This window comes from Drosophila persimilis, unplaced genomic scaffold (genome assembly GCF_003286085.1).
Source record: "Drosophila persimilis strain 14011-0111.01,24,50 unplaced genomic scaffold, DperRS2 tig00000000-arrow-pilon, whole genome shotgun sequence".
Classification (NCBI taxonomy): Eukaryota; Metazoa; Arthropoda; class Insecta; order Diptera; family Drosophilidae; genus Drosophila; species Drosophila persimilis.
This window is the reverse complement of record NW_020825288.1, coordinates 26,698,557-26,718,590: the sequence shown is the minus strand read 5'-3', so window position 1 is coordinate 26,718,590 and position 20,034 is coordinate 26,698,557. Positions and strand designations below refer to the sequence as shown.

Sequence of the window (20,034 nt, the reverse complement as noted above, 5' to 3'; positions counted from 1 at the left end):
GCCATCGTTTTCTTCTCTTCTGTGTGTTTTACTTGATTTCCAATTGCATTTCCATTTGGACGGCTCGAGAGTTCTGTTTCCTTCTGTTTCGCTAAAGCTAACAAAAACAGAAAAAAATAATTTATAATAAAAAATATATTCGTCGGATTAAATGTATAAATCGCGTTTCCAGAAGTTTCCTGTATTTATGCGTTGGTTTTGTATTGTGTTTAAACGAAGAAAAGCTAGTGAAAAATGGAGTGAAATATGCCGCTTGAAATGATCTCTAATTGAATGTGCGCTGCCTTATCAAATTTATGGCTGAAAAGTGTCGGAAAAAGTGTCTCCAAAAATACATAAAATTTCCCGCCGCTCCCCCTTTGATTTATGGCCATTCTTTTTCTTTAAGTGTATTTAAAGATTATTTAATTCTATTCCATTTTGTTGTTGCCATTTTAGTTCTAATGTGCCGCCACAATTAGATTTGATTGCAAAGTTCCCCGCGTGGATTTCGTCGGACTTCCTCCTTCACAAAATTCAATTTTCAAGTTCAAAGACAAAAAGAAGAACAAGAGACGGGGGGGGTAGAGGGGCAGAAGTGCCCCATATTTTGTGCATATATTAATTATCTAGTCTAGAGAGTCTGTTACATATTTATTTAATTAAACACAATCTATAAGGCATGGAAAATGAATGCGAAATACGCCAAAAGACCCAACACAATAAATGGCCAACATGTGATCTTTATCAGTGTATGAGTGTGTATCTGTGTGTTGTGTTTGTGTGTGTGTGTTTTCTGTTCTTTTTGTTGTTGTGATTATTGCTCTATTATCGTATTCGTGAAATTTGCTAAATAATTTCTGTCGCGTTTTGTTTTGTCGCTGACTTTTGCTGTGTTTTGTTTAAGGCCTTTAAACCATTTCTTTAGTCGCTAATTTGTTAAGTGTCCAACATATTGGACAGAAGGGTAGCCAGCCGAGGGGTAGAAGAGGAGAGAGGCTGAAGGGTAACACTTGTTCTTGGACGTTCTTGACTTCTTGGCTCAATGACAAGGCTCGTGCATAGATTCCATAAATTTCGCATTTTCGGCCTGTCGTGTGGCTAGACAAAAACGTTTCTCGTATAAAAAAGATCTTTATATTGACTAGATCTTGGGAAGATCTCTTCTGTAAGAATCTCTTCGGATTCTCCTGGTGGACTGCTGACTGAAGCTTCAATAAATATTGTACATCTTAGGCACGTGTCCACTCAACAGAGCTTGCTTTATTTTTATTTATTGTGCGCATTATATAGTCTATAATTGGAATAATCGGATACAGAATATGTTTCCCGAGCAAATGTTCTTGTTGTTGAAATAAAAACTGACCTTTGTACCTGCTGTATATGTACTTTCCCCACAATTTGTGCCAAATTTCGTAGAATGGACATTTTGTTGAAATTAAATAGTCACAGAATATTTTCTCCTCCTCAGGGATCTTCAGTGATCGATCGTTTGCCAATAGTTTTTCTAATAATTATCGTTTCTGATGGAACACAAATCTTTCCATTCAATAATATTTGTTTTGTTTGATCTTTTCCTGGTCATTCGCTGGTGACTGTTTTACGGCTAATAAACAGATGATATCACACTCATAAAACCCTTTTTCCAGGCTTAGCCAACTTTTCAGGGCCTCCGATAAGAACAATACTCGTAGTATTATTTGCAAAAAGAAAACGCTAGAGAACAAAATATTATCAACATTTAATTTAGAATTTAGAATACACAGCGGAAGACAGACAGAGAGATAAGATAAGAGCGGTGGAAAGAGAGATAGAATGGGAATACAGTAGAATATATACTCGTACTCTCTCCAATATCTGCCACTGATTACTGAATAGATTTCTGGCTCTAAATCAAATCAAGAAACAATAAATACAATCAGCCACCTTCCTTATTTGGCAGATACCCCCACAGATATGTTGCGCTTTCCAGATCTCAGATCTCAGACCACAAGGAAATGAAATGAAAGTAAAAAAAAAGTGTCACACAAGGAATTTGTGTAATTATTTCTATTTTTGGTGGCATTTCACTCTTTGTATTCTGCTTGTTAATCAATCATCTGTCAAAAGCCAAACACTTTTGGCCCGTCCTGGGATCCACACTCTATTTATCTATAGTATCTACACTTGTGTATGTATCTAGTTATTGTTGCTTATTATTTCTATTTGCTTGGAGGTCGACCACTTGACAGGCACAACTAGGCGGCAAGTGTTTTTGGCTTTTGGGAAGTATTGTTTTATGGCGACAGCGGGTCTCCCTCTGCCTACATATATATAAATATATAGTATTGGCAATTTTCTCTGTTGTTTAATTGGGAATTTTTGTCATGTTTGGAAGTGGTTATGACCAAATGAGCAGTTGGGAAGAGTTTTATGGCATTTGATTGGTTTCTTTTACAACTACCAATGAGGGAATATACATATATTCCTTGGCACAAGAAGTATGCTGTGAATATTTTATGCAGAAAGGTGTCATGCACGATCTTCAAACCATTTCCTAATTCAGGGACCCATCTATAATCTATCCACAACATTCCCTGCAATATTTCGTCACCATTCGAAAGGGTCTCTGGAAATTCTATGGTCAATCCCGTGCCTCGATAAAAACGTGACATCGGAGTTCGATTAGAGCTCCAAACCATCCAAAAAGAATCGATCAAAAGCTTATTTTGAGATCTACGTAGTCTACTGCGTGCGTTTTAATTAACACGCCTTTTATTAGCGGCTTTTTGCTAAACGAAATCTTCTAAATCCAACAGCTCTCTTGAGCCTTATTTTTTTGGCAGTCTGCCAATCGAGAAGGCATTATAAATGGAACCCAAAATGATTTATAACCAACATCAGCGGTCCCTCGTGCGAAACCCTTTGGTGAAACATTTTGTTTCCCTTTACTGGCGCATTGTTTTGTCTACGTTTTTAGTTGTTTTTGTTCTGGGCAGCTAATTAACGTTAATGACTGTGTGTTTATTTATTCAATTTTGCGCACATTTCTCCAACAAATATTGACTATAGAAATGCCAACAAAATGCACAATTCGTCAAGTGCTCAGAGTCCATAGAAAGGCCTAAAAATAGTTGAAATATTTATATGGAAAACGTGTCGTGACAAACAAAGTCACACACAAAAAACCATCAAACAAAATTATTGTAGAAAAAACACTGCAAAATTTCTGTTTTTTTCCCTTTACGAAATGACCTCTGCTCTTTTTCTCTGGGGAAGAGTCGTAATATCCGAGAGACGACTATGATATTTCCCAATTCTGAGGGACTTTGACGGTAGACTAGACAGGTTTCGTGATTGGAATTATTGCGTATATTCATTTGAAGGGCTTATAAATTGTCTAGAGCTTGGCAATCAGTCCTCAGTCAGTAATTCACTTTGGGCGCTGAAATAGCAGAAATGTTTCCGTTCTGTTGGGAATCCTTGAATCAGATTAACGTGTGTTCTCTGTTTGGCAATTGTAAATTGATGTATTTAACAAATTTGGTATGTAAAGAGAAAAGAGAGTCGAAAACCACTAAGATCCCTCCTGCAAGCAGTTAATCCTCTGACTGCAAGCAGTTCACGGTATTTCTCGGAACACTGCTTGCCCTTGACCCAGCAGAACGCTACCTGTTCTCGCGCGTCTCGTCTGCTCCCTGTGGCTACTTCTGGGGCTTTGACTGCTCTTCAATTCAATCGAATGGGGGAATTGGATTCGATTCCGTTCCACTCGCTTGGAATCCCAGCCCAGCAGCCTCTAGTCTCGTGTCGCATTCGTGGTGTGCACCTTTCAATCAAAGTTTTTGTCAATTTCAATTACGCGACAGCACACGACAGTAGCAATCAACAGATGAGGCGTGGCCACGCCACCCACCTCCCTTCAAATGCAATGAACTTTTTTTGCTCCGCGTTCAATCAACTTTAATGCGTCATCAAATATACTTTGTTCTTATTTTCTCAATTAAAAGAGTTCGGGGTCAAGGATTAATTTGTGGGGTTGAGAAAAGAAAGCTGAAGAATACTTATATGTATATTTCTCTGGCGTACTAAGTGTGGGGAAATCTCTCTCCTCAATCATGGTCGACAATTATTTCATTTATTTTCACATTTCCGCAAGGGAAAACGAAAAAATATCTTGAAGGGCACATAAAAAATATACATAAATTTACTCCCGGCGGGAAAAATCCAGCAAATTTAAATAATTTATGACTGAAAATATTAAAGGCAATCAAAAATGTTTTACAACTTGTGATTTTTGTGTAATAAAAGCAATAAAAGGGAAAAAGAAAAACAAATTAAATAAATGCTAACCGCAAACTGGTGCCACCTGTTGCTAAGTAGAGGAAGTACGCACATTTCAAGCAGTTCGAAGCAGTTCTAAGCAGTGATTACCGCTCGCAACCGCTAAGCAGTGTGCTTTTTGAATTCCAATTTGAATTTGAAATTATAGTTTCGCAGTGAAATACAAAATTAAAAAAGAAGTAAAATCTTAATAAATATGAAAACGAGACAATTGAGCTGATATCTAAGATAAATCCGGATCATAGCCTTACAAAACTTAAATTAAAGCCCTAACCAAAATGTCAGCGGTCAAGCGCTGGATCTACCGCCACACGCACTCAAGCAGTGCGGCCTCGTCTTCGCCAGGTCCTCCGCCCGTCTCACCCACCACTAAGACGCGGCGGGGGCGCAGTCATTCCCTGGATGTACAGTCGCTACCAGGAATCAGGGCCATGTTGTCGAACAGCGTAAGCAGAAGAGGTTACATTTGGGATTGTGAATTTCAATTATTTATTTCTATTTGTATTTATTTGATTTTTTCTATCTTTTTTTACAGCGCGCTGCGGCGCATCAACAACAATTGGCTGTACAAAGTAAGTAAAACGCTTAAATAAACTCTAATTTATATGCATTAAGCGATAATTAAGAACAGCAAGTACCAGATTTCGTATAAATACTAACCCAATTTCTAGCCAAAACAACCCATTCTATCAAAAAATTTAACCTTGACTTTGAAATTTAAACAAAAAGTAAAGCAGAGTCTCACTCACTCACTCAAACAGGCGTCACACCCTAAGTAAACAGCGAAAACTAAAACAAAACAAACAAATAAAACGCAATGAAAAAAATACAACACTAAAAAACCACAGAAGTTCGTAGCGAAAATCACATGCAAAAAACCAGAAAAGGCAGGCAGGCTTTTGAGAGTCGAAACTATTGATACTCTTTGGAGATCTTCAACGATCTTCTCCAACGAGAGGCTAAAGAAAAGGGTTACAGCCAGTTAATAATACTCAATGAGAGAGTATTGAAAACAAAAGCAGAGCCGCTTGAATTAAGATTTGTTTAACAGAGAGGAGAGGCAGAAAAGCAGTGAGAACCGGAAAGGCAGAGAAGAGCGCCAGAAAAGCAGTGCAAAGAGTGGCGACCAAATAGAAAAACATCAGAGGGCCGGCCGGATAGATATGTAGATAAATAGAGCGCTTTGAATAGGTAAACAATATGTTTTACATATGTAAATGCCAGGCAGAGTGCTAAGATTATTTCTATTCAACATTTTAATTCATTTGCTGTCCGAATCAATTGAAAAAGCTTGGATAACTGTAAAGAAGAAGACGAATAAGGGGAATAAAGCAATCAATTCCACTGCGTAGGTGTGGGAGCAGCTGTTGTTATTGTGGAATATTTTCTTGTTTTCTTTTTACTCCATTTCATTAATAAAGGTAATTGGAGTGGAAATATACCACAAGTTTATTAATAATTCAATTAATATTCAAATTTAAGTTAATCGAATGATTGCCATGGATTATCATTAAAATAAAATACTACTAGAAATACCAAACCTATTATATGCCATCTAGTATTCTCACAGAACTCATAGAAAAGCGCTTATCTTGAAGGTAATCGATTTTGTAGTAAACTTTGTTCTTCTGACGATCGATAGCTATCGATTACTGCTAAGCACTTGCCACGCTTAGCGATAGTACTTTTCTTTCATCCCCCTTTTAATCCTCATCAATCTCCCTTGTCATTAAACACTTGACACCCATTTCTATAGCTAATGAAAATGCACTTTTCTCTTGTTTTGAAATGTTACATGGCACGACGAATAACAACTTTATAAATAGCTTGAATAACAAGAAAAATGCAATGTCGGTGCAATTTCCACCCCAAGACAAAGCGTGTCGTCAACAAACAAATAAAAACTATTGTTCCGAAATAGCAAGAGAAAAACAACTTACCCAAAAAAAACAAATGTTTGTTGCTCTTTTGATTTATGAACTGCATTTCAGCGATACACACGTCATCGTTCATCGATGGCTATCATCCGATACAGTTGCTTCGGTGGCGTCATTGCAATTCAGAAGATAGCGAGTGCAACAGAAAGGAAGAGAGAGAGAGAGAGAGCGATAGTGAAGGACTTGAAGAGAGTCCAACTGTTGCTACTGCTGATTCTGGATTTTTACCCTCTCTCTGACCTTGACAGTCTCACCACTGGGTCTCTCATACACATGTACATACATACATACATATGTAGATGTATGCATGTGTGTATGCATGTACAGGGGCTGCAGTTTGTTGCTTTTATGTTGATGTTTATGTTAAGCTGCATTTTCAATGTCAGGCAAAAGCAAGAGTGAGAACAGCAACAACCACCATTGAACGTGTATCCCTCCCCTCTCTCTTTTCATATCCCTCTCTCTATCATGTGTTTTCGTTTTTCCTCTTTTTTGGTGTTTATTTCGTTTTACCCCTTTTACGGGTTGCCGGCTGTCTCGTATCAAGTGTCTGACGGGCCCATGACGTAATATATTTTTGAAACACAGCGAATGCAGGAGAGAAGGAGAGCCAGAGCGAAAGGAGCGGCAGAGAGAAAGCACATAAAAAACTCGAGATTTTTTTTGCAACCCACAAACAAATCTCAAACATCGATCGGCATTGATTTTGAAGGCAGCCCAGACATTGACAATCAGTGTGTGTAGGTCGTTGTTTTTGTGGTCCGCTGTCGCCTGAGCTTATGCTTAGTCTGAGGCTTGCGAGAGGAGAGTCTCTCTCAAGCCGCCGCCCACATGCAGAAAGTGGACAAACTACAGTTCGGTGCGAAACATTTGATACCCTCTTAGATGCATATGAGCCGATCGGAGTGAGCGACGACAATACCCACGCTGTAAAGGGTACGACTTGATATTGACGCCGACTTCGCAGTCGACAGAGTCAGAACTAGAGCAGGCGGCTGCGCTGCGTGAGGTGACAGAGATAGGGTGATTTATGCCATATTGGAGCGACAGAGACAGCAAACATCATGCTAAGGGCGAAATAATTCGGTGCGTTATTGTTGCTGTTGCTGCTGTGGCGGCTTCTGGTCTTTTAGGCCTACGTGCGCTTCGGCACACACAAAGAATCCATGGATAGAGCATTAGAACGAGGGCGAATGATGGGGGAGAACAACAAAATAATAAACATAACAGAAATGTAAATGTTAATGCGTTGTAAGTGGAGGAAAGCCAACGAAAGAGAGCGGACACACTGAAATTCAGAGTTGAGTAATCGACAGAGGGATGGAGGACAGAGAGAGAGAGAGAGTGGGTCTGGTCAAGGTATATTATATGGAAGGTAGGGCAGTGCTTGCATCAGTGTGGCAGTTCCAGAGGCTGCAAACAGTATACTGTGCACTCTATGTTGTTCCAGAAAGAGGCCTCCAACTTCGATCAAGGTGTTTTAATAGAAAACAAAAAGATCGGAAATGCCTGCCTTACCTTATATTGAAATACACCCTGTGGCTTCGATCAGGTTTTGCGGTCAGCTGATGGTGGAGTGCCACGCCCCATAAGCGACAACAGCCCTAAGCCGTGGAGGGCCCTAATCATTCTCTCCCTCTGCTTATCGCTCTCTTCGTCTCTTGTTTCGGTTTATTTTACCTATCTTTTCGTTTGCCTATCCACCGTTTGCTTTGCTCGCTTGTTTTTCTGTTGTGCTCACCTTTTTCCGTAAAGAGAGAGAGAGAGAGAGAGACCCCACTCACAACACACACTGGCAAACAGCTTGCCGGTTTTTGCACACAGACAAAAAACCTTCGTATATAAACACGAAGTATAAAAATATATAGACTGCGCCGCCCCACATGGGGTTTCGTGGAGCTCTCCGTTTAGTTCATTTCATGTTCAGCTCCCGTTAGAGACGGATGCGCCGCGCCTTACGCTTACGTCTACTTACGTCTTACGTGTCGTCGCCCAACTCCACGTGATTGTGGGGAAAGAGACGCAGATAGCAGGGAGATATTTCTCAGATATTTCGACGGTCAGTCAGCACAGCAACAGCGCAAACATCGAATATAATTAATAACTATCCCAGTAACAATTATAATATTCGAGAAGAAAAACATAATTAGTTGCAAACAAAGAGAACTGGATTTTCGGCTCACCGCCGCAGCACCACAACAAATACATATATCCATGAATATGCATGAGCCCCGTCAATTTATGGCCGAAACTGAACAATAAAATCACAGTGAATCCTATACCGATATACATAAGTGTTCGGACGGTGACGGTACGGTGTCTAAAAAGTGTGTGTGTGTGAAAACAAAACAAATTCCAAGAATTCCCAAAAGTGTGTATTCAATCAACCTTTGAAGCCAACAAATAAATGAGTGAAAACCGAGAGAAAATATGAAACAATAATCCATAAACAGCTGTAAGAAATTGACACAAAACGGCAATACAGAAATAAGAAATTTCAGATACCAAAAATAAACAAGTTGATAAGCAGCCTCCCCGCTAATTAGCCAAATAACCCGAAAAATAATATAAGCACACAAAATAATTACACAAAAAAACGAAAGAGTGGAAGAGTGAAATTGCGGCACAGGAAACATTTGCATAAAGTTTAAAAATTTAAAATCTATTGTCTCCCGGCTCGATTGGGGGATTGATCGAAGTAATTGCACAAAAAAGTAACCAAAAATAAAAACCAGAAGCAGAAGCAGAAGAGAGAAAATAAGACCCCTGACATGGGACTGAATGTTATAAATAAAATAGATCCAAAATACAGATACAGTGAGTAGGGAAAGTGTGTTTACTTAAAGGATAAATTCCCAGAAAGAGTTCCAGAGATCTCAAAGAGCCCGAAAGCAACCCCGTCATAATTTTTGAGAGTGAGACTGTTGGTTCAAAATTTAATGACTCATATGTTATGACTGCTAAAATATGCACCATTTAAACTCAAATATATGCTTTAAATGAGTACAGAAGTGGAGTGGAAAGAATACTGGGGCCACATGTTCCTTAAACTTCTTACAAAAACAATCAAAAATATTGAGTTGTAGTTGTTTGAATGCAAAACAATGAAATCCCAATGAAAACTCCAAGAAATACTCCATGGAAGTTTCTAGAACAAATGGAAGATGCAATAGCTTTGGTTGAGGCTACAAATCTAGTGATTTCCGGATTTCTAGAGAGCGAGAGTATTACCGGCAGGCACTGTAAATGTTTTTTGGTTTTTTTTTTGGGAATCCTTGCAACGATCCTGGCAAAGGTTTCATCTCTCTTTCGTTTAACCGCAGACTTTCTTCAAGAACTGTTCCCAAATGTGTCGGCAAAAAGAATCTATATTCTGCCGGCTGCTGGTTTTTGATTCAATTTACTTTTTGCGTTTTCTTGAAGCTTAGCATATTGGTATTTTCGCTTCGTTTCTTTCGTTTGAATTTTTATTTAAATGAGCGAAAAGTAGAGGGAATGCTGAGATTTGATTTATGACTGTGAGGCGCCAATCGGCTGCTGTTCAACTGATGATGATTTGGATGATGAGGTGCTGTGACGTAAGCAGGCAGAACCACATTCTTATCCGTATCTCTGGGGAAGATATTCGGATAGAAACAGCCATACATATATAGAGATTAGAGATGATTCTGTGTGTGATGTGATTGAGGTTTGTTTTGCATAATAAACCATAATTAAAGCTTAGATAAATTCAAATGATCTGAAAACGAGCTACACAGGTGTTTCTTCGTATGATCTTTGCCCATACATTCTTCCCGTTCTTTGCTCTTTCTTTGTATTCCGTTTGTTTTCCTTTTGACTAAAAATAAAGCTGCTTTTGGCCTGTGATTAGTGATTAGTGATCTCCGGGTACACCCGGACTTTCCCTGATAATTGCTGGATTAGTTGCTTGATAACCTTTCTCCCATAGAACTTTTCATAATCATAATAATAAGCAGTCTCTCAATCGCAAAACAAATTCCCACACAACAGGGCCAGCAATTGAAATTCACTTGGAATAGGTCAGTGTTTCGGTTTCAGTTTCTGTTTCGCTGGGATGGGGGGTTTCCTTTATAAAGCGTAACCAACTACATCAACATGATATTGTGTATTGTGTGTATTGTGATATTTTAGCAATAGAGTAAACAGATTAATAGAAACCACACCCACACATAAAGTAGAAGCAATCAAAATAAATCCATAAATTCAGTGCGTACTCGTTCGTATCGTATTTATTTTCCAGCTAATCTAATTCAAATTTATGGCCCACAGAAAATGTTTTTCAATTACTCAGAAGCCCAAACCTTTTCTGTACCCAGTAATTGAGGGGTGTACAAGGCAGAATGAATGGGGAACAACAGTCTATCTCTGAGACTATAGAAACTAAAGCGATTATCGAGATCTTTTGGTTTTGTCTTTGAAGAATTTATCCATCTTTCGATCCCCACTCTCTCATAGGACATATTCCACCAAGGAATGGGTATCCTTTAGTCGAAATGGTCTACTTAACGCATTCTTCCATGCTTGTTTATGCCCGAAGCCAAAATTACATAAAACTTTTGTTTTTGCCGGCACGAAAACGAGATGAAAACAAAAACAAAAAAAGAGGGAAAGGAACAACAACAGTATCATGGAGGAAGTGTTTAATTTCACTCACATGAGAGTGGGAAAGAGAGGCAGCGATGCCCAGAGAATGCCAGCAGAAAACGAAGGAAAGAAAACGCCGCCGCCGAAGAAGAAATTGCGCAGCAGAAATGTTCTTCGTTGCGCTTTTTGTTGTTGTTGTTGTTGGACTTTTTTGGACAACAACAACCACTTGATAGGTGTGTGAAAGAGTGAGCACACATTTCGCACTCTCCGAGAGGTGGATAGTAGAGAAGAGCGCCAGAGAGAGGGGGGGCGCAATCATTTTGCTTTGATTTTCGAGTACGCGACGCAAAAGCAAAAGCCTCAAGACAGAACCCAAGACTTTTTACCACGGGATGTGGGTTCCGTGTGTGCGTGTGTGTTTGTGTGTGTTACGGTCTCCTTGAGTCGTAAGCCCGGTAGGTGTCGCAGGAGAGAGCGGCAGAGAGAGAGAGAGAAGGTGTTAAGAGCTTTGTCATTGCCATGCAGCAGCCGGCGGCACAGTGGATCGTAATTCACAGATTTACAAGCAGAGCTTATGGTCGAATGTACAGTACAGTGAATGCTGTAAACCGTTAACCAAACGGCAATCCCTCGTTGCTTTTGGCAACGACCCCGAACAGATATTAATTTAAAATATATCCCCATAAATATACAAACTATAGTACTTGTAAAATATTTCCACATTAATTGTGTGGGGAAAATTCGTGAAAATGCCATTACCAGAAACAAACACAAATATTATACATTTGCGGACCTGCTGCGTAGAATGCAACAATGATATAGTATAGATATTTAGATATAGAGAACAGAGCCTGATGTAATAAATTAATCTGTTTACGTTCCACATTTCATTTGGTTAACAAAAGTTTTCTACATTTTATATGAATAGTTCTGATTTTCGACTTTTTGAACAACGTTTTCCCCAATTTTCCTTTGACCTTCATTAACTTTTCCAACTAGAAGGTGTTTTTGAGTGGACATTTTGATGAAAACCGAATGAAATTAGTTCACTGAACTTTTCCGACTTTTACCAGAAAAGAAACAAATGTTTGGTGCATCCATCTATCTAATATTGTGTCTGTGAGTACTCTGGGAACTCTACAGCACACGCTCTCCGCCTCATCAATCATTCGGAGAGACTTTTCCCATTTTCAAACACAATTATTTCCCCGCTCTATTCTTGGTTTCGATTTCTCGATCTGAACTTGTAGATTAGATCTGTATTTCGAGCGGGTTTTTTTTCGATGAGATGTTTGCCGCGGCTGCCTTTTGTTTTGTTTGAATTTCAGTTTGTGTTTAATATTGAATGGGGTCGGTCGCCTGAGAATTGGGTCAAGAGGAGGAACTTACTTTAAACGGTAATTAAATTTCTGTTTTACTTCGATTTGTATTGTTGTTGTTGTTTTTTTTTTCTCAATTATAATCTCAACTTGGAAAAACATAAATATTTCATAGTACTGCTCTGCCTCTGCCTCTGCTCTGCCTCGCCCCTGCCTCTGATGATTGCTATTTTGTTGTTCTGTTCAGTTGTTGCTCTGTTGCTCTGCTACTCTGTTTCTGTTGCTGTGTTGCCTTAATTACAACAAGTAACCATGCGATTGTTGTCTGGTCTCCCGTGTGTTTTTGCTGCATAAATTGTACATACATATAGTGAGTGCACTTAGCATACAGGGTGCTCTTCCAGGAGAGCACACAAAAAAGATCTTATAGCTGGCCCCCAGAGAGATCTTAGGGGAGAAGAACCCTTATACCTTCTCTATCAATATCATACATAATATCAATTCCCTGGATTCCATAAGAAATCGTCAAGTTCTTTTAGAAGAATTTGTTATGGTATCGAAAACTCTGTGCCCCTCCTCTCTCTTAGTATCGCTAAGCAAATCCTGTTCAAATTTTCTCATATTCTCTCCATAAATTTCCAGCAATTACGTTTTCCCCTTAATTGCTCGTAAACCTCTCCTCTTTCTGGCTGAGCAAGACGTAACTATTCTTGCTAATACGAATACATTTCTCTTGGTTAATTGCTTGCACGCCAAGCGGACTTAATGCGGATCCTCCCCAGGCGGTCGCGTTTCGCATCGGTCACGGTCTCTGTCTCGCAGTCCCCAATCCGCAGTCCCCAGTCCGCAGTCCCCAGTCCCCAGTCTCCTCCTGAATGACCTTCGCTGTCGCACGTCACTAGCAGAGTGTACGCCCCATAAAAAATACACTCTGGCTGGCACCCACAAAAGCAATTGTCCTTGAACTGTTTCTGTTTTGTTTCTCCTTTTTTTGCAACTTAATCCTGTCCCGTAACGGACCAGGAAGGAGGCATCTGTGGAGATGTGAACACATTGTGCAAATTATCAATGGGAGCTTAATGGGTAGCGCGTGGCATTTCCAGTGTAGACTGGCGTAGGTGGTAGGACGCTCAAGGGAGTGGCATTCATAGAGGTCTGCTGCCTATCTCGGAGAAATGGGATAGAGCTTTCTCTAGGAGCGACTCTCAGAAAAACCGGCTCTCCACAGGTCATTCCACTGTAAACCGATAATATTTAAGGCTATAGGGATATACTATACCATCTTGAATGGATAATTACTTGAGTACACGTGTAATACACACATATATCCCTCTGAAAAACAAAACCCTAAAACGTGACATTTTGTGGATTTCAGTCTCCCTGTTTCCCTCATTTTTCTCTGTCTGTTGTGAGTTTTGCTAATTTTAAATACAAATTTTGCAGTTCACTTTATGGGTTTTAGCACGCAGATTTATAGATTTATACAGAGAATCGGGTACATATTTACAAACAAATCGAGTACTCTCATGAGAGTTGCTAAAAATCAAACACACCCACTCTGAAAGCCACGATAATTAGCATGCACGATTGAGTTTTGAATATCGAATATCGATGAGATATTTCCCACTGTGCTCTGTGCTTTGTGCTTTGTTCTTCCTGGCCAGTGTCTCTGCCTCCTGTCCACGATAAGCGGGGATTAAGAGTGAATCCCATGCAGAAACACATCAGACCGAGGTGCGCTGCTGCATGGCATACCTTCCAGGGTGGGTGGGAGCTAGGATAAACGAAAAATCAAATACATTTCGATTCGATTGCCATCGACAGATGACAAGCAATTGGTCAACAACTTGCGTCGCACTTGAATGAGTAAACACTACGCCCTCTGGCCTTCTGTGACCCCCGTACCCCGCCCGCAGCTCTTAGAGTGCAACTTATGCAAACAGAATGTGGAATATGGTTTATATTTGCAAAGAAAACACACTTCTAGACCCAGGGAAAGCTACCTGGAGGGAAGCTCCTCCTTAGATAGCCCCTCTGAAAGTACATACACTGTAGAAATCATTCATTTCATTCCAGAATGCAAACAACAGAGTCTTGACTTTTTGTTGATCGAAAAATAATAATAAAAGAATAACAATTTAGTTGTTTGCTCATCGTTTGCATTTGCCATTTGCCAGATACGATATGTGCGCACACACTATATGTGTGTGCTATATATGTATGTCGCCCAGTGTACCGAGTGTACTTTCCATTTGGTAAACAAATTAATTCGTTGTAAGATCCCTCTCTCTCTCTGGAGAACCCTCGTCCGAGCAATAATTAATGTTTGCGGGAGGAGTCCGCGTCCCTCCACTCGTATGGTAATTGTTAATTTTGCTAATTGTTTAGTTTTATGTTTTTCGCACACGCGGAAGTTGTCAATGCAACAGCAAAAGCTATCTGCCACCGACACCCCCCACCGAGGGGCAACGCCGCCGCACCTGCGACATGCGTCAAGGTTGTTGGCCGATTTTAAAGGGGTTTTTCTCCACAAAGTGGAGTACGACTGGACAGGATATAACCCATCGATTTGTGGTAGATAGAGCACGCTTTTCATTATTTTTCCTTGCGTGTTTTCCTCTTATGAAATGCGTGCGTGTCTGCGCATTATTTTCCGGGCTGGCTGTCAGTCCCTCCTTCATTATGTTCTGACATTAACATTTTCATTTTTCATTCCTGACGACTGTCGCTCGTCCTTCTGGCCCTCCACTCCTGTCATTTCTTTTGTCTTTTGCCCATTGTCCTTGGCTGGGGGATGCGTTGTCGTAATCTTTGCCCATTTAGCAGGGAAGCGAAGAGGACCCGTTGCCAACCCATTCCTCCCATTGTGCATGTAATCTACAATCTTAATTTGAAGGCATCTTGGCCTCGAGCCAAGAGTCAGGTTCAATAACTGTCCCTGCCACACCACGTGGACACATGGGCGGCAAACGAGGCTCGTAAAATCTAATTAGCACCGGAGACAGAACGGAGAGACAGAACAGAGAGAGTGGAGCAAAAACGAGGACCTGCTGCCAAAAGACTCCCTAATTTGCATGAATTTACATTCCCATTCCCCCCCATTGACGTCAGAATGTGTGGTAGATGGCAGATCCGAGAAATATATACTTGTACTCGGGAATGGATAAGAAATGGGTGGAAGAGAAGCTTAAGATAAGGAAAAAAGTGGAACCTATTGGATTTTTTATCTGAATAATCCGTGGTTAATCCCTAAAAATGCAAGATTTCTCTATAGAAAAGGAAGGAAGTATGCAGAGGTACAGGCTTTATTGCAAGGGATCCCATTATCTATAAATGTTCCCCATTTTCTTTATTTTTAATCTTTTTACTGACGTCAAACAGTACATAACAAAATCAGAGAATTATGTGTGTGTTGGGGCTCGCGTGAATCTCATTTGTTATGGCCCCTTGAAAGCCAAGAATGTTGATGGATGGACAAAGTATTTATATTTATATAGAGATTGTGGGGATGGTGCAGTGAAAGCCCTTACGAGGGGACATCCAAGGTAGAAATCTCTGAATAAAAGGCGGAGCTTTTGGTGCAAAGATCACTTAATAATAGAGCTCTATGTATGTCGAGCCGAGCCCCTGCCTTCCTCTATCTTTCTCTTTCTTATACTCTGTCCCTATCTCTGTTCCATTATCTATTTGTTCAGGTGTGGAGGGGGAGGGGGAGGAGGGGGAGGAGGAGGAGCACACACACTCCACCCGCAAATGTGAATCAGATGTCGTGTGGGTCCCCATTAGAAGTGCAAACAGAAAACGAAAGACCGACAACGCGCACTGCACTCATTAATTGAATTCCAGACAAACTATGAGTGTGTGGACTGTGAGTGTGGAGAGAGTGCACTTGTAGCCACGAGGAAGTCCAAGTCCGCCGACTCTCATTTAATTTGCTAATTTCCACCGGCTTCAAGCGACTGCAAACACTGACCAACAGCCACTGGACTGGGGAAGCTCTTCCACATACATCTTATATGTATCTCCCCATATCGATATGTGTACCGATTACATAAGCCCCAACGCGTGACACTCTGTCTGTCGGCTGCCACTGGATTGTAGTCGATTGTAGTCGAGACATCATCCATGGGAGGGCATCAAAGGTCTTCTCTGTAGTCGCTGTTCTGTTTAAATTTCAATTGCATTTTGGCAAGTTTTGGGTGACAAAATCTCGGATCAGTGCGGATCAGAGAGGGGTCGGGTCCCCTACTTTATCAGATAAGAAAACCTTTTCTCAATGACAAAATACAGCTAAGTTGAAAGTGCAAAAGTTTAGCTTCACCCGCACTGCACTACGGGGTTTGAAAGGGGTGGACTGTGCGGTGAAGAGGCTGGTGGGTGTGCTGGATGGATTGGCATAGTCACCGGGGGGGGCCTGGGTCGAACAATCGACCCCCAGCTGACCCACGCTGTCAACGAGATGCAGATGAGATACTCGGATGCTCAGCAATTTGGATTCTCGAATGAACGAATGAGTGTTGTATTCGCAGCACTCGTACGTTTGATGCCAAGATTACATTAGCCACAGAGCAGCGCAGCCACAACAACAAACATAATATACACTCATTTGAAGGACTTTTCTTTATACGATTTGTGCTCTACGCGAATTCCCCCGTCAAGGTTCCGTCCGTGCGTCTTCCGATGCGGTCTGTACGCCATCTTTTCCGTGTGCGGGGGCGTGGGGGTTCCGCTTTTTTTTGTTTAACTAAGCTAATTAACGAATGGCAACAGAAGCATCGACATCAAACAGCGTATAAAGTTCTGTTGTAAATAGTACGTGTACGTGTCCGGGGGCTTCCTTCCGGTTGCAATGCTCGCAGTTGCAGTCTCTAATGATGCGGAAACGGAGACCAATAGCAGACGCAGATCTCTTTGGGTAGGAAAACTGTGCAAAACAAAGTGGAAATTTACAAAAGTTTGACAGTTCTATGGGTTTCTTCTTGGCTGAAGGCAGCAGACATTATGCAACGGCAAGGACATCCGCGGCTATTCCGCGCGCAAAGTTCAAAGTTCTCTACGGAGGCCATGACCTAAAACTGCATGCCGTTGTGCAATTCGTAGGAAGAAAAGCCCTGACTGAGGGTCAGCGACACACTGGAAGGTCAGAAGAGCGTGCCAGAGCTTCATTCATGCCTTTTTGTGGGTGGAAAGTAATCGATTATATGACTCTCCAATTCACCTTCTGTTGGTCAGGAAGGTTATATATTTTTTCCCCCATAAATTGACCCATTAAGAAGAAAACAACACTCCACTCGTATGCGTCGCAGGAATTGCTTAAAGTATTCATTAGTCATGGAAATTATTGCAGAATGTTAAGGCGACTCCAACCTTGAACCTGTTCTATTCCAGGCATATGAATATGTAAATCAAAATTGAATATAGAAAAGAATGGTGTACGTGATGAAAACAATGCCCGAGGGAGATACTATCGGATGATTCAGATACCTTATTGCTGGTAATTCTCTGTTGTAATCTGGAAACTGTATTACGAAAGTGTTTATGTCGGAGAGCTTCTGCTCTCAAAATTGTTATATCATTAGGTGGGGACCCTCCGCACTTGGCACTCTACAGGCAACTTGGAGTCAGTTCAAATATTTGCTCCTCTCCTATTTCGTATTCCTATACTATACTCAGAACTGAATCATGGGGCTATATGTGATATCTGTGCAAACAACCAAACAAAACTCAGCACAAAAATAATTGAGTTTAAGCCAAAAATGTGTAATTGGAGGAGTGGTCGGTCCGTCCCCTGCCTACCAAAAATCGCACACTCAGCAGATCCCAAAGCGGAATGTTGAGAGCGTGGTCAGGGCATGGTCTTCTCCAATAGTTATTTACACATATCCCACAGCCCAATCACGTTCAAGGTGAATGATATAAAGAAAAGCACAAAGTAAGTTGCAATTTAAGCAACTTTCAGGGCAGGAAAGAATAGAAGAATTCGGTTTACAATACCAGTTTGCAGTTACTTTGTTGAGTCGTAAATAAAAACCAAAAAGGTTCCAAAAAGGCCCCCCGCTCTTTCAGCAAACAATCAACAATCTTATCTCTTAGAAATGTACGAGTACTTTTTATGTATTATTCCTTATCATCAGGGCGCCTGTCGTCTAGAGGGGGTCTGGTCGATGGGGGTCTCCATATTCGATTTGAAATTTTTGCCATTTTAATCAAAGATTTTCGTTAACACACTTGACCCAAATGCGCCATTTCTTTGGAGGAGCGTACGTTGAGTGTTGGAAGACTTTTGGGAGAGACTGTCGATGGGTGTGTGTTTGGTACATAGGGGAATGTATGTATATACCATATACAGGGAATGCTCTATGGGAGATGTCTGCACTTCTCTTTGAATCTAGTGATGTCCTTTTTTGAAGAGTTTCTACTGTACATACTTTCACTTTCTGTACACGCATGCGTCATAATTTTTGGGGGGCTCGTGTGACCTTGCCCAAAGTTTATTGCTTTCTCTCTGCCATCCCCTTTCTCCTTTGGGGATGGGGAATGGGGCAAGCCATTGCATACTTAAAAGTGTCCTTTTAATCCTTGTGTCCAGAAATGCCCAGTTTATGTGATTTCTATAACAAGAACCCAAGAGAATTCCCAGACTGTCACAGTTTTGGGCTTGATTTATGGCCCACTCGGTCCTCTGTCCAACGCCCTTGAGATGCCCGCCAGCCAAAGAAAATGGATACTCTTTCACACGTTTTTCAATCGTTAATGGAATACCGCATGCTCCATTATGCAGCGGCACTCTCATGAAAGGGAGCTCATGAAAGGAGGCTTCTTCCCGTCAGTCTCGCTTTTGCATACTCGTTCAAGGCCACCCCCCCTCCCGCCGGAGCAGCTTTAGGAGTGCACAGTTATCGCTATCTCAGGGCGGCAGCAGCAGCAGTACCACCAACACCATCTGCTTCTCTGCTCTCTCTGCTGCTCTGCCTTCCACTTTTTCTCGCTCTCTTGCGCTGGCACTTGTTTACGCGTCGCGGCGGGCAGCACGTGCACATTTTGCTCGGTTCTTTTCATTCTGCCGTTCATTCTCTGCTCGTATTCTTAGCTAAGCGGTTCGGTTGTGTGTGTATTTCTGTGTGAATATAAGTACATACATATGTATGTGTGCGTGGGCGTCCGGCCGTTTCATCATATACTATATTTTTTTGCATTATTTATACAAAATTTGACTACGGTAAATGAAGGGGGGTGCGGGTGCGGATGGTGGCGGCTGCCTTTGGGGCGTGTGTCGGTCGGTGGCAACTTAACCTCAATTGAACCTGTGCTCTGTGTGTGTCGCCTCTCTATGGCTCTGTCTCTTTCTTTGTTCTACGTCATTCGAGAATTGCTCTAAAATTTGATTAAATTGTGAAGTGTGTTGCCCAAGAGCCACTTATGGAAACACAATCAATATTTCGTGTGACATTATTTTGTCATTTTCCTCTCTTCTCCTCTCTTTGCTTTTATCAAACACTTCTTCTTCAATCATTCGCTGCCGCCGCCGCCGCCCCTGCTTTCGTTGCTGTTGCGTTGATAGTAAAAATAGAACTTAACTTTGTTTTTCTTTGCTTTATGTATAAGTGGCTCCCGTTGCCGCCCGCTCCGCCTGCGTCTTCACTCCACCTTCGCCTCTATCTCTCTCTCTCCCTGTCCGTCTCGTCTCACTCTTGTGTTTCGCTGTTTGTTTTTTTACATAGCGATAAAGATAAAGGCCGTTTATTTAAATCAAGCAAACGATTCGCACAAGTGTGTGTGTGTGTGTGCAAGTGTGGACTTTTTATAAAGCTATCAGCGGACTGCAGTCAGTCTCCCTCTGGCACACAGAGATGCCGGAGAGCAACATT

At 41.2% G+C, this 20,034-nt stretch overlaps 1 protein-coding gene across 4 annotated transcripts in view; it reads left to right on the top strand.

Annotated features, from left to right (window-relative positions):
* LOC6594537 (5'-AMP-activated protein kinase subunit gamma-1) overlaps positions 1 to 20,034 on the top strand; it is a 58,254-nt gene that overhangs the window by 25,883 nt on the left and 12,337 nt on the right. For 2 of the 4 annotated variants that reach the window (XM_026984364.1, XM_026984362.1), the window contains exon 6: positions 4,838 to 4,874. In XM_026984364.1, coding sequence (XP_026840165.1) covers positions 4,838 to 4,874 — 37 coding nt within the window. Of the gene's footprint in view, positions 1 to 4,552; positions 4,749 to 4,837; positions 4,875 to 8,212; positions 8,299 to 20,034 lie in introns of those variants that run through there. The other 2 variants (XM_026984367.1, XM_026984365.1) reach the window with 2 other exon arrangements.